Source organism: Globicephala melas, chromosome 11, assembly GCF_963455315.2.
Source record: "Globicephala melas chromosome 11, mGloMel1.2, whole genome shotgun sequence".
Taxonomy (NCBI): Eukaryota; Metazoa; Chordata; class Mammalia; order Artiodactyla; family Delphinidae; genus Globicephala; species Globicephala melas.
In genome coordinates, this window is record NC_083324.2 from 64,363,088 (window position 1) to 64,377,302 (window position 14,215).

The 14,215-nt window shown below is 44.3% G+C and overlaps 1 protein-coding gene across 1 annotated transcript in view; it reads left to right on the forward strand.

The window, feature by feature from the left end:
* Positions 1–14,215, forward strand: part of ANKS1A (ankyrin repeat and sterile alpha motif domain containing 1A) — a 188,062-nt gene that overhangs the window by 112,481 nt on the left and 61,366 nt on the right. The window contains 2 exon segments of the mRNA XM_060308659.1: positions 3–60; positions 62–235. Of these exon segments, the coding sequence (XP_060164642.1) occupies positions 3–60; positions 62–235 (232 nt within the window).

Genomic DNA, 14,215 nt, shown 5'->3' on the forward strand with positions numbered 1-14,215 from the left:
GGTGCCGAGGAAGAAGGCGACCGGAGCGGGGCCAGAAGCCGAGCCCCTCCCACCGGCAGACCCAAAAGCTGAGCTCAAACTCAGCCGCAGCTTGTCCAAGTCTGACTCTGATCTCCTGACCTGCTCACCCACGGAGGACGCTACGATGGGGAGCCGGAGCGAGTCCCTGTCCAACTGCAGCATCGGGAAGAAGAGGCTGGAGAAGTCTCCCTCCTTTGCCTCCGAGTGGGATGAGGTAAGGCCGCGTGACGTCTCGGAGAGCTGGGCTGGCTGAGCCCCCCGTGCTCCCCTGGGTGCTGACGCCCAGGCCAGGATGTGGGGGCCAGGGCTGCCCTGCTTCCTTCGCACTTCAGCCAGAGTGTTTCTGACAACTGGGAGGAGGCAGGTGCTGGGGAGCCAGGTCAGGGGTCTTCCTGCCTGTGTGCAGAGGACAGGTCCACTCATGGTTAATCTGGAGGGTGGAGGCCCAGCAGAGGCAGGACTGAGGGAGAGGCGGTTCCTAGAAATGATAAGGTATTTGGAAATATTTGGATCCCATCCGCCCACTGAGGGAGCCAGGCTCACCCTGAAGATGCTTCAGAAGAGCTAGAGTGCTTCCTATGAGTTTTCAGGAGGAAGAGGGAAGATCCTGAGTTGCGGGGAGGGGGCTTTGGGAGAAGCTGCTGAAAGGGGATCAGAAGGGGGATTTTCTGTTTCCCGCTGCTCGTGATTATTCTTACTGTGTTTCCCAGGAAGACCGAATGATCTCCCCACAGAAGCGTTCTGCCCATTCCACATTCCTGGGTTGGCCGGGCAGAGGGCTAGGTGGTTCAGGAAACAAAGAGAGATTAGTGAGGAGAAAACATTTGGAGTCTGAGGCCCAGGTTCCTTTCATAGCCATTGTTATAGAATAGTTAGAAATATGTGCCCAAATATTTTTCAGTGACCTGTGACATGTCTTCCTGGGCAGAAGAATGTGTCTCTCAAAGATGGGTAAACACGCAGGGAATGTTCAAGTACTACCCTTGAAAGCTTCTTGCTAGGAGGAAGCTGACTTTGAAGCAGGGTGGATCTGTCTCCCCGGAACATTTTCAAGAGATGAGTTTAGCACTTGAAGAGGAGGGGACCACTGCAGCTGGCATGTCCATTTGAACACTCTGTAGACTAAATGCCCTACCCAGCCCATCCGGATTGCAGCTGCAAAAGTTATGTAAACCAAAGCTAATCCCATTCCCAATGTGGGAACAGGGCGGGGCCAATTCCTCCAGCACTCATCTCCAGATATGATAAGGTTTAGGACTCTGTTTAGTCAGGGACAGGAAGATCCTGTGCCAGAGAAGGTCTGCACTATTTAGTAAACCAGAATTTGGTGAGCCTGTACTAGATGCCAGGCCACTTAAGGAAAATCAGTTTGTGTTCAAGAGCGCCTGGGGCCAGAAGATTACACACAGGAGAGTAGGTGTTTGTAGGAAAGTGTGCTGTACCTTTGTTTTTCAAAATGGAGTTTTACTAATTTACAGTCAAGTATAGGATAAGGCAGCTTAAGAGTAAGATAAATGCAATATTCTCTGAAATGGCAGGAGAGACCAATAGAGAAAAACATCAGTGGGGGTGGGGTGGGCAGAGGCGAGGGGTACGAGAGGGTGGAAAGAGGCTTTAGGAAAGATCACAGAGAAGTGGCATTGGACATGGAATTAAAGAACCAAGTGTTTTGGTTAGAACCAGATTGAAACCATAGGATGAAGAAAGGGCATTGAGGTGGAGAGAAAAGTATGAGCAAGGGCGTGGAGCTGAGAAAGCTTAGGTCGTTTGGTTTCTACAGAGTGTAGAGTTTGTACAGGGAGAGTAAGAAATAATGGTAGAAAGTGAAATTGAGACCAGACAGTGAGAGGACCTTGAACATGAGGCTGAGAAGTGAGTATTTGATTTGATATCAAGGCAGTATCTCAGAATCCTCCAAATGGGCTGGAAGACAGCTTTACCAATCTAACCATAATCTTCTTTATTGCTCTACCCTGAGCGTATCCTCCACCCCAAGAAGTCGCTGGCTGATTCTTCACGGGATATCCAGGCCCTGTTGGCATGCAGCATTTCCAGGCAGTGTTATGGGCTCCACCATTTCCTCCTGGAAAAGAAACAATCACCGAGGCACAGCCCAGCTTAATTGAAGTTGGCTGTTTGGGCTAATATATCAGTGGTCACCTGACATCTTAATGAGAGGAGGTTTATATGCTGATATTTCCTTTGCGGGTAGAGATTGCAGGTGGATCCAATGAACCCAGGGACTGTTCGAGGTCTAGGTGTCCTGGCCCAGGCTGTAGTGTGGCTAACCACCAGAAGCACTGTTGCATTTTAAATTTGAAAAAAGTAAAGGCAATTGAGGTCTTATTGGAAAGAATTCAGAAGATCAATCTTTGCTTGCATAGTAAACATTAACAGGGCCCTTTATGCGTAACCCTTCAACATTGTTTTTGAGTCATGTTATACTTGGTTTTTGTGGCTATCTCTGTCTAAAGAGAAACTTCAGGAGTGTTTCCCCCACTAGTTGGCCCTAAACGCAGGGCTTGGGCAGACTTGTCTAGAAGCGGGCATTAGTTAACGGCTGCTCGCCACTACCCTGACCCGTGCCTGAAGGCTGCTTTGCCTGTATCTTGTGCTTCACGATTTTTTTCTTTGTCGTTGTTAGATCCCCAGGAGGTAGGGAAGGCTGCTGTGAAGCAGCTGTGGACCAGCTCAGCTGTTCACCGTGGGGCCTGTGAGGAAGAGGAAGGCTCCGGGCCCAGGCAGCTGCGATCCCAGCACAGATGGAGTTGCGTGCAGGCTAGCCAGGCTGCTCCTGGAAGGCAGTGCAGGGTAGCACGCGGGGCTCCTCTCCCAAGTCAGCAGATCCCGCTTGGAGCCCCAGCTCCATCGCCTCCACCTTCATGTGTGAGGCCCCAGGAAGCCTCGGTGTTATCTTTATCTGTGAAACAGAGGTGGTCAAATCTGTGTTTCAGAGGTGTTTTTACCAATTAGATATGTGTTTCACTGCCCAGCACAGTGCCTAGTATGCATAGAATATTGAGTGAATGGTAGATATTAATATTATTATTGTGCCTGCAGCTTTGGAGAAAGAGAACTGGGGCGTGGAGTGTCTTCAGACCGTTAAAAAGGCAGAGCTTTGGGGTGGATGGTCCAGTGGTGGAGTTCAAGCCCTTCAGCCTGTAACCTCCTGTACTAGTCTGCCCCACCCAAGACGGAAGAGCCTGCCCCGCCTGGCAAAGTAGGGCAGGCGCCCCCGCCCGGCCCCACACCATTGTTCTTTGAGAAATTAATGAGCCTTTCTGCCTGGCTCCCTGAGAGAGGAGAGGTTAGAGAGCAACCTGCAGCCTCTCTACTGTTTATTGTTCCGATGTACCTTCTGTATCCGGGGTAACAGTGGCCACTTGATTGGCTGGGTGTTTGGGATAATGATGTATAGTTGGGGAATATGCGCAGTGGATGGTCACTTTGTCCACATACAGCCTGTTCCTGATAGGTGTTAACTCGGCCCTTGTCGATTGCCCTGAACCAAGGACTTTTAAAAGTTAGCCTGGTTAAGGGAAACCTCTGAGACAGTATCCACTAGTGACACTTGTATTCTCCGTATTTTCTGTTAAATTTCTGGTAACAAAGAAGGAACAGCTTACTTTTAAAAGTGCTCAGCCTAAGAGGAGCTCTAAATCCCAGCTTCAGTAGATACTTATCATGTTCTGCAGTCAAGTCAGCGCTCTCTTTGTCTTAATGATCCCGTGGACATCATAGAAGTTAAACTGAGAAGCTTAAATAAAACTTTAAAATATATAGATAAGGAGTGTAGTTGATAAATCACCTACATCTCTCTACATAGTTAACCTCTGTTAACGTTTGATGTATATCCAAATTTGGGGTCTCAGTACATTTGCTGATTTATAATTTGCTTTTCTTACCTAATGGCTCCATACCGCGGCAGTGTTAGTAAGATCTGGATTCAGATCCTCATTCTAAAAAGCATAGTATTCTGTCCCTGGTTATATCATAAGGTTAGTTAGTTTGTTGTTCTTTAAGCTATTCTCCGATTGTTAGACACTGTGCAGGGCATCTTCCTTCTGCCTTCAGTGCATTCCCTACCCTCTCTACCTGCCTGTGTGCCCCAGGAGGCCGACCTATGTGGACTGCATCACTAGGCCAAGGAAATTTTGGATTGGCTGGGTCCCTCTGCTGCTCTGCTGAAGACCATCGGTCTTGTGAGAGATCCTTTCCCAGGAGCTGCTCTCTCTGCGTTCTGGTAACCAGCCCCTCCCCTGGACCCTCCTGGTCTGGGGCTCCTGGCTGTGACTAGCTCCCATCCCTTGTTACTCTCCGTCCCCTAGGCAAACCTGTATAAATAATCCCTTTATCAAGCTCCTTCAGTTCCCCAGTTGGAATGTGCCTTCTTTTTCCTGCAGGGACCCTGAATGATACGGACATTTCTAGCACGGTTTCTATCGACTCTAAACAACCATAGATAGCTGTGTGCTGGAGCAGTCAGCATGGCTCTTGAATGTAAATTGTAAATTAATCTTCATTTGCAGATGAACCAGAAGGCATGGGTGCTGGGAGGCAGGAGAATTTCATCATTTAACTCGAAGCCTTTCCCACTTCCAACTCTAAGGAAGAAACCTGTTCTCCTTCCACAGTGTTGGCAGTGTCTGCAGCGTTTCAGCTGTGTGCTCCTGAATCAGTCTCCTGCGCTGCACAATGCACCCGCAGGCGCACACACACACACACACACACACACACACACACACACACACACACACACACGGCAGCAGCGGTCCACATCCGAAATAAACACCTCGCAAGAAGAACAGAGATAACCTCCTGATCAGATAGTGGTTTGAATATATAACAAGTCTAAGGGGTCAGATAAGTCTCTCATGTACCTGCCTTTGAATGGGATTGAAGCTTAGGAAAGAGAAAACCACAGAAGGCTGCTTGTCTACTTAGCATAAACATTTGAGTCATTTAGAACTTGGCTAAAGGCTTAAGTGATGTTTTGTAATTGGCTTTCATCAATATTAAACTAGTGAGAAATGGGTGAAGTGCAGGGGCATGCTTCATATGCATTTTGTGCAAGCTGAGAGTGATCTCTGGCCAGGGATTTGGGGAATGTCCTGGTTTCATCTGAAGTGGTAGCTGCGGGGACCCTTGGCCCTTGAATCTCCCCATGAGTAGGGAAGGAGCAGCAGCCAGGAGGGCACCCTTCCAGGCCAGGTCCCACACGCCTCACCCTTTCCAGCAAGCTGTCCAGTTGGAGGCATGATGTCATCAAGAGAAACACTGATTGGTTCAACTCTACAGAGGCTTTGGTTGCTTTTAACCCTTGAGAGTCAGGTGTGTAAGAAGATTGACTTAGATGTAAAACAGAGATTTGGGCTTGAGTTTCCGCTGACAGTGGCTAAACTTTCCACACCACTGTTCTGCAGTGTGCATTGTTCTTTGACATGTAAACAAGCACGTAGTCCTTTCTGCTGAGCACAGCCCTCCCACTCTAAACAAGAATGTGACCCTCCTACCTCTGGGGACAGATTGGAGCCTGGAGTGTCTATTTACATTGCTTCTGGGTATATACAGTAGTCACAACTTTAATCCTAGAACCTCTACATTTCCTTTGGCTTTAAGTGGCCTGGTAAGATTGAGGGTGTTTTTGTTTTCATATTTTAAAAATAATCTCACTTATTTTATAGGCAGTCCTGAATAAACAATTTTGGCCATTCTGTCTGATGAATCCAAGTGATTTTTTTTAGCCTAGATTTAAAAAAAAACATATATATATAGGCATCTCCACGGCCTTGATGCTAACAGAAGGCGCACCAGAGTGCTGTGAATAAGCTGGAGTCAGTCCTGGCTCTGCAATTGGCCAGTGATGAGAAGGTCGGTGTGTCCACCCCCGCCAAAGCCTCTCCTGACCATCTCTTGATGACATCATGCCTCCCCCTGGACAGCTTGCTGGAAAGGGCAAGGCGGCTGGGACCTGGCCTGGGAGGGTGCCCTCCCGGCTGCTGCCCCTCCACTCTTCATCCCGGGCCTCTGGGACCCTGACTTTTCTCTTTCCTTTCCTCATTTTCACGCTTTTCTCTGCTTCTCCAGATTGCGTCATTACTGCTTTTCCTATCTTTTTACTCATCTTGCTTCTTTATTTTCATCTCTTTTTTTCCCTTTGCTCGCTCTCTCCTTTTCATCTGTGCTCTTTCCTATCTTTTTTTTTTTCTTTCCTGTCTTTTTACTTTTTTCCTCCTTTTCTCATTCATTTTTTCCTCTTCATTCTTATTTTTACTGGTGGCATCAGGGAGGGGCTTTTCCAACAGCCAATCATTCTCAGCCTTCTCCACCAGGATTTTTCTATTATTTTCTTTCTTTAAAACGTTCTTGCCAGGGCTCACCCATTTTTGTATTCTACAGAACGCTTACTGCTTGTGGTGTAAGCTACCTCCCCTCCACCCCACGCCACCACCCACACTGTCTGTCCTTGGACCTTTCACAAACAGTCTGGTTCCATTTAGCTGCGTCAGGACAGGCACCATCAAGTACTATGTACGATTTTGTGGTATGTGTGAAATTGCTAGCAAGATGAGAATTTCCCTTTTCTCCTCTTCTTCATTTCATTACATTTTGCTTTGTTCACACCAGACCAAGAGCTTGAGTGACAGTGAATGTAGGTGAATATATGAGAAAAATTTGGTCTTTATTCCAGTGCATATAAATGCTGAGAATCAAGAAAGAAACATTTTCTGGGACATTCTTTATATACTTTGGTTCTGGTTTTGTATCTCTTGCTGCTTTTTTTCTAGTCATGGCATCAGTAGGATACAGACTGAGTAATTTTATATAATTTCTGGAATAGTAGTTTATCTTATGTTATTCTAAGCAATTGTTTGAGAAACAAGTAGAGGTATTTTTCATATAATTGGAAATAATGTAAAATAGAGGTATATTTTTATCATAATTATTCATTCGTTTGACTAACTTGTTGAGTACCTGCTGTGTTCCAGACACTGTTCTCAGCACTGGGGTTGAGCAGTGAACAAAACAGACAAAATCCCCTGCCTCATGGAACTGACTTTCTAGAAGGCTAGAGGGGAAAGAGCAATAAAAGGAGACAATATGTAAAATGCATAGTGTGCTAGTTGGTGAGAAGAGTGCTAATAAGAAAAATAAAGCTGAGAAGAGGGATAGAGTGCGGTGGAGGCCAGGGCTGTAGTTTTCAGTGGGGCAGCCTGGGAAGACCCCTCTGAGAAGGAGGAGAGAGAGAGCTGGGCGGGTGTGGGCGGAGCACGAGCAGAGCTACTTGGCTGCTGCTTCTGTTTGTACACAATTATTTCTCCTGTAAGAGAAATTTAAAATTCCATTCTCTCCCTCTCTCTCTCTCTCTCTCTCTCTATATATATATATACACACACACACACACACACACACACATATACTATATATACATATATATGTATAACTGAATCACTTTCTGTACACTTGAAACTAACACAACATTGTAACTTAACTATACTTCAATAAAAGAATTCCATTCTACATTTACATTATCTTAAAAATATACCTTATTACCTGTTACCTTTAACTTCCTTTTTCTTTCTCTTTAGCCACTATCGCCACCTGCTTCCTTTCTCATCTTGTTTTTTTTCCCCCTGATTTTTTTCTGTTAAGCTGCGTTGGGGACTTTTTTTTTTTTTCTTTTGTTTTTTGAGGTACGCAGGCCTCACTGTTGTGGCCTCTCCCATTGCGGAGCACAGGCTCCGGACGCGCAGGCTCAGCGGCCATGGCTCACGGGCCTAGCCGCTCCACGGCATGTGGGATCTTCCCGGACCGGGGCACGAACCTGTGTCCCCTGCATCGGCAGGCAGACTCTCAACCACTGTGCCACCAGGGAAGCCCTGTTGGGGACTTTTAAAACATACATACATGTGTATGTACATACATATGTACACGCATACACGTATACACACACGTATATACATACATGTATTTTTAAGCTATTGAACTAGAATAAAATCTGAATTTCTAAGAATTTCTCAAACTTGATCATTGTCCTTGTCGTCATCCTGGGCCAGGATCATCAGGTGGGTTCTGACAGAGGAGTTGGGTTCTAGGTCATTGTCTTAGGAAATACATTTCCATGGGTGCATCACATGCTCAAAGCAGAAATAAAATCTAAAAACCAGGATTATAAGGCAAAAGGAAGGGAATTCAAAATGATTTAGACCAGGGCTTCCCTGGTGGCGCAGTGGTTAAGAATCTGCCTGCCAATGAAGGGGACACGGGTTCAAGCCCTGGTCCGGGAAGATCCCACATGCCAAGGAGCAGCTAAGCCCATGCACCACAGCTCTAGAGCCCACAAGCCACAGCTACTGAGCCAGCACGCCTAGATCCCATGCTCCACAACGATAGAAGCCACCGCATTAAGAAGCCCGTGCACTGCAACGAAGAGCAGCCCCCGCTCGCCACAACTAGAGAAAGCCCGCGTGCAACAAGGAAAACCCAACATGGCCAAAAATAAATAATACATTTAAAAAAAAAATGATTTAGACCGGAAAATGGCCAGGAATCTGAAAACAGGAGCTCCCGTGAGAGGAGGACAGCTGACTAGGTGTTAAGGAGTCAGGGCAGATGAGTGCAGGTGTTGGCACCATCGTTTGGAGCACATAATGGTGCTTGCTGATGCCCTGGAAGGCATCTTGGGGCTGATGCCCTGATTAATCTTAAATACTTCTTCTTAGGAGCCCCAAGCCCACGGGTTCCCAACAGTTAATTACAGTCAGAGTGTGAGATACTGGTGGCCTCAGACATTCTCTGACCCTGAGTGGACTTAGGGTGGCCAGTGTACAGGGAGCTTCTGAGGTGCCAGGTATGGAGATTGTCTCTGTGTGTGTGTGTGTGTGTGTATGTATGTGTACGTATGTGTAGGTTCTGTGTTATTTCAGATGGTGAACTGCTTACATCTGGTGTGTCCAGCTAGGGGTCAGTTGTGCCCAGGGACTCTGGTTGCCTAGTTAGTGAGTGTGTAGTGCATGCAGGCCTGGGTCTGGTTCAGGTTGAGATGCCAAGCATTTTGATGCCTCTGGTCTGTCCTTGCTCCTTCCCTGTAAATCTGCCCAGGTGACCCGCTGCTGGCTGCTTCAGCCCTCATCATCTCTGGCTCACGTGGAGCCCCATGAAGTATCACTAAACATGCTGGCTTCATTACATTCTCATAGGACAACTGTGTTTCTGTGTTTTTTCCTCCTTGAAATGAATAGACCCCAGAGAAGTTTAGTTTGTTCAGAGATGTGCTGTGTGGTCAGAGAGGCAGCTAAGTAATTACCCGGACAGATAGTGAGGGACAGGCTTTTCATTATGTAAGACCCTAGGAAAGCAATTAATCTGGACCTCACTTGGGCTTCGTTTGGAATCCATGATCCTCAGCAACAACACAGCTCTTTTCTGGATGCCAGTGTTGTGCTCGTGCCCTCAGAGATGTGATCCTATCTCAGCTCTGTGTTTTCATGGAGCACTGCCCTCCCTGCCTAGGGTTCCTTTACTTTTATTTGTCCTGCTTTCTTCCCCATGGATGTTCCATTTTGATGCCACCAGGGGGGTAGCCAGTGGGTAAGAGGAATGCTTGTGACCTGAAGATTCTGGGCAGGGCCAAGGTGCTGAGTGCTCTTCCCCAGGCGTCCTGCTCTGTCTTGCTCATGAGCTCGAATGACCCCAGTCTCTGGCGCCACAGGGCCCACCTGTCCATAACTCAAAGCGGCCTGTTTATCTATCTGGACAGGTGGAAAACTGCGTAAGCTCACTAGGGGCCTACAAATGACAATTTGTCTGGCAATCTGTTCTTGCCTGTCCTGATTTAAACAACCAGGAAGCTGTTGTAAACTCAGTTGAAATGGTGTGTTTTGTATAAATGTTCCAGTTCCTTTCTACTTTGGAGCTAGTTATTTTCAACAGGACCTCCAAAAAACCAGGGGGCTGCCTTGTATCTGTTATGCATTTAGGCATGCCGTCCTAGGTTTTGATGCTGGGGAAATAGCTTCCCTCACTGACACTCAGAAGGCAGATGAGCCTGGAGAAGCTTATTTTCAGGGGCTGGCCAAACCTCTGTGCTGGCTTATAGGACAGGAGAGAACGCTGTGGATCTCAGGGTGTAGTGGCAGAGGAGAGCACTTCAAGGGTGAGGATAGCCAAACCCCAAGGTCTTGAGCTGTCTCTGTGCCCTTGGTGGAAATATTTGTCTCAACTGCCATATCCAACTGCAGATAGAAGTCTAGGCAAAGCCAGCTCTGGAAATGGAATTTTTATACCCGGGGATTTTTTTTTTTTTTGAGTTATAATACCTGAATATGGCTGACATTTAAAAGGTACTGAAGAATATATAATGTTTTAAGTCTCCCGCCCTCTCTGCTCCCTAGACACCCAGTTCCTATCACAAGTTTTTCAAGTATCTCTCCTACATAGTCCTTGAAATATTCTGTGCATCTGTAAGCATTTCAGACATGTTGAATATTTTTCTTTCTTTTTAAAATAAATGGTGCCATGTTATACATACTACTCAGAATCTCACTTTCTTCGTTTAATAGTATTTTTTTGAAAATCACTCTAATTCAGTATGAAGTGTTTCCTTTTCATTTTTATACTTCGTATCCGTAGTGTGGATATACTGTCATTTATCATTTCCTGTAGATGGACATTTTGGATGTTACCAAGTTTTTACTAACGTCAGCTACAGATTGGCACTCACCATTGGCACTTGCCATCTACCTCTACAAGGATTAAATCATGTGCTGCTGCAGCTGCTGACTTTCAACACCCCCTGAAAGGAGTTCAGGGTGGAGAGCAGAAATGAGGCACTCTGTGCTCTGGGAAAAACTGGCACAACAGGTCTTCAGATAGTTAGATATTTTCAGCAGCCAATTTTATGAGCCCAATTCTTTTTTTTTTTTTTTTTAGCACTTTTTTTTTTTTTTTTTTTTTTTATGTTTGGCTGCTTTGGGTCTTCGTTGCTGTGCGTGGACTTTCTCTGGTTGCAGCGAGCAGGGCTACACTTCGTTGTAGTGTGTGGGCTTCTTATTGCTGTGTGGAGCATGGCTCTAGGCGTGTGGGCTTCAGTGGTTGCAGCACGCGGGCTCTAGAGCGCAGGCTCAGTAGTCGTGGTGCACGGGCTTAGTTGCTCCGCGGCATGTGGGATCTTCCCGGACCAGGGTTCAAACCCGTGTCTCCGTGCGTTGGCAGGCAGATTCTTAACCACTGCGCCACCAGGGAAGCTCTGTGAGCCCAATTCTTGTATCTACGCATATCTAGAAAAGCACTAAAATCCTTCATGGTGATGACGAAAAGTAAACCTTCACAGGACTAGCAGAAACCTTCTGCAAAAAAATATGTGCTTGATTACATGTACTCCTCCTTCACTAAAATCACATACATACTGACCTCCCCCCCTACCTCTTTGGAGCAGTTTCTCAGAGCTATCTGAAATGCTGACTCCCGGGCTGTAGTCCTCATTTTGCCCCCATTAAAACTTAACTCGTAACTCTCACGTGCATCTTTTTTAGTCGACACTAATGAAAAGTCATGCTGCAATGCATATCCTTATACAAAGTTATTTTAAGATAAATTTCCAGAAGGTAAACAGGTATCTTAAAGGGCTTATGCATGTTAAATTTACTCTCATACACACAAAGAGCACCTGTTTCTCTACACCTCACCAACCTGGGGGTTGTTGGCTTTTTAATCTCTTTTTGGTTAACAGGTTGGTAATGTTATTTTAGTATAGTTTTGAAGTGGGTGTCTTTTATTAGGAGTGAGATACCATCTTTTCATATGCTTAAAAAAAAAACCTGTTTTCTGGACTGTGCTTGTTCCTTTCTTTTCTTTGAATCGATCTCTTTTCGTTTGTAGAAGCTCTTTATGTTTGAAGAAATTGACCTTTTATCTGTGGTATGAGTTTGTCTTTTGGCTTTGTTTATGGTGTTTGGAGTTTGGTTGGTTGTTTTTTTTTTTTTCAACATGCAGAAATTTAAAATTTTTATGTAAATGAATCTATCAATCTTTTCTTTAATGACTTTTTTTCACACACACACTGTATTTTATTTTTACAAGAGATAAATAGACTGACACCAAGCATTGTAAATGGATGACCACAACAAAAGCAACAATGATTGCAATTACCAAACACGAAACACACTCATACTATGTCATAATATTAACATTCAGTCCAGTAATCCTCCACTGTAACAGCTCCTTTACTTTGCAGTGAAAATTGGTTTGTATATTTTTTGCCTCTGAGTCCTTGTGGGATTTTTTTTTTTTTAATTCAAACAGAAAGTCACAAAAATTATAATCATCCTTATCAGTTCACTCAGTCCCATGTAATTAATTTTTTTTATCTTCATCTTTTGTTAGCACTTTTATGAGTTCATCAGTTTTCCATTAGAGTTCTAAAAATGCTTATTCATTCAGTTCAGCAGTATAGTCAGTTACCAGAAACCTATACTTGTCAGAGTCTTTTCCATGAGTTCCTTGAAGATGAAACCCTTTTATAGGAACATATTTGCAAAAGCATCAGAGTACACCCAGACCTGTCTGTAAATGACAAAAGACTTAAAAATGACCACGGTTAAAGATTTGATGCAAGTTCATAATAATGCAATTGACAAGGAAATTTAGTTATTTCTGAGGTATACATTTTAAAATAATAACTAGAATTATGACTTATAACATTATACCAGAACATATAAAATTTTTAGAAATTTCATGTAGTGTCTGAAACATTTATATTAGCATATTTCCATACAAATAACCCAAAGAAAGTTTAGTATTAGTTGGTTTTTTTCTTTGTTTGTTTATACTGCAGGTTCTTATTAGTCATCAGTTTTATACACATCAGTGTATACATGTCAATCCCAATCGCCCAATCCAGCACACCACCATCCCCACCCCATCGCGGTTATTCCCTCTTAGTGTCCATACGTCTGTTCTCTACATCTCTGTCTCAACTTCTGCCCTGCAAACCGGCTCATCTGTACCATTTTTCTAGGTTCCACATACATGCGTTAATATACGATATTTGTTTTTCTGACTTACTTCACTCTGTATGACAGTCTCTAGATCCGTCCATGTCTCAACAAATGACTCAGTTTTGTTCCTTTTTAGGGCTGAGTAATATTCCATTGTGTATATATACCACAACTTCTTTATCCATTCGTCTGTCGATGGGCATTTAGGTTGCTTCCATGACCTGCTATTGTAAATACTGCTGCAATGAACATTGGGGTGCATGTGTTTTTGAATTATGGTTTTCTCTGGGTATATGCCCAGTAGTGGGATTGCTGGGTCATATGGTAATTCTATTTTTAGTTTTTTAAGGAACCTCCATACTATTCTCCACAGTGGCTGTATCAATTTACATATCTACCAACAGTGCAAGAGGGTTCCCTTTTCTCTGCACCCTCTCCAGCATTTGTTGTTTGTAGATTTTCTGATGATGCCCATTCTAAACTGGTGTGAGGTGATACCTCATTGTAGTTCTGATTTGCACTTCTCTAATAATTAGTGACGTTGAGCAGCTTTTCATGTGCTTCTTGGCCATCTCTGTGTCTCCTTTGGAGAAATGTCTATATAGGTCTTCTGCCCATTTTTGGATTTTGGGTTGTTTGTTTCTTTAATATTGAGCTGCATGACCTGAATCTATATTTTGGAGATTAATCCTTTATCCGTTGATTCATTTGCAAATATTTTCTCCCATTCTGAGGGTTGTCTTTTCATCTTGCTTATGGTTTCCTTTGCTGTGCAAAAGCTTTTAAGTTTCTTTTGGTCCCATTTGTTTATTTTTGTTTTTATTTCCTTTACTCTAGGAGATGGATCAAAAAAGATCTTGCTGTGATTAATGTCAAAGAGTGTTCTTCCTATGTTTTCCTCTAAGAGTTTTATACTGTCTGGTCTTACATTTAGGTCTCAAATCCATTTTGAGTTTATTTTTGTGTACGGTGTTAGGGAGTGTTCTAATTTCATTCTTTTACATGTAGCTGTCAAGTTTTCCCAGCAACACTTATTCAAGAGACTGTTTTTTCTCCATTGTATATCTTTGCCTCTTTTGTCATAGATTAGTTGACCATAGGTGCGTGGGTTTATCTGTGGGCTTTCTATCTTGTTCCATTGATCTATGTTTCTGTTTTTGTGCCAGTACAATATTGTCTTGATTACTGTAGCTTTG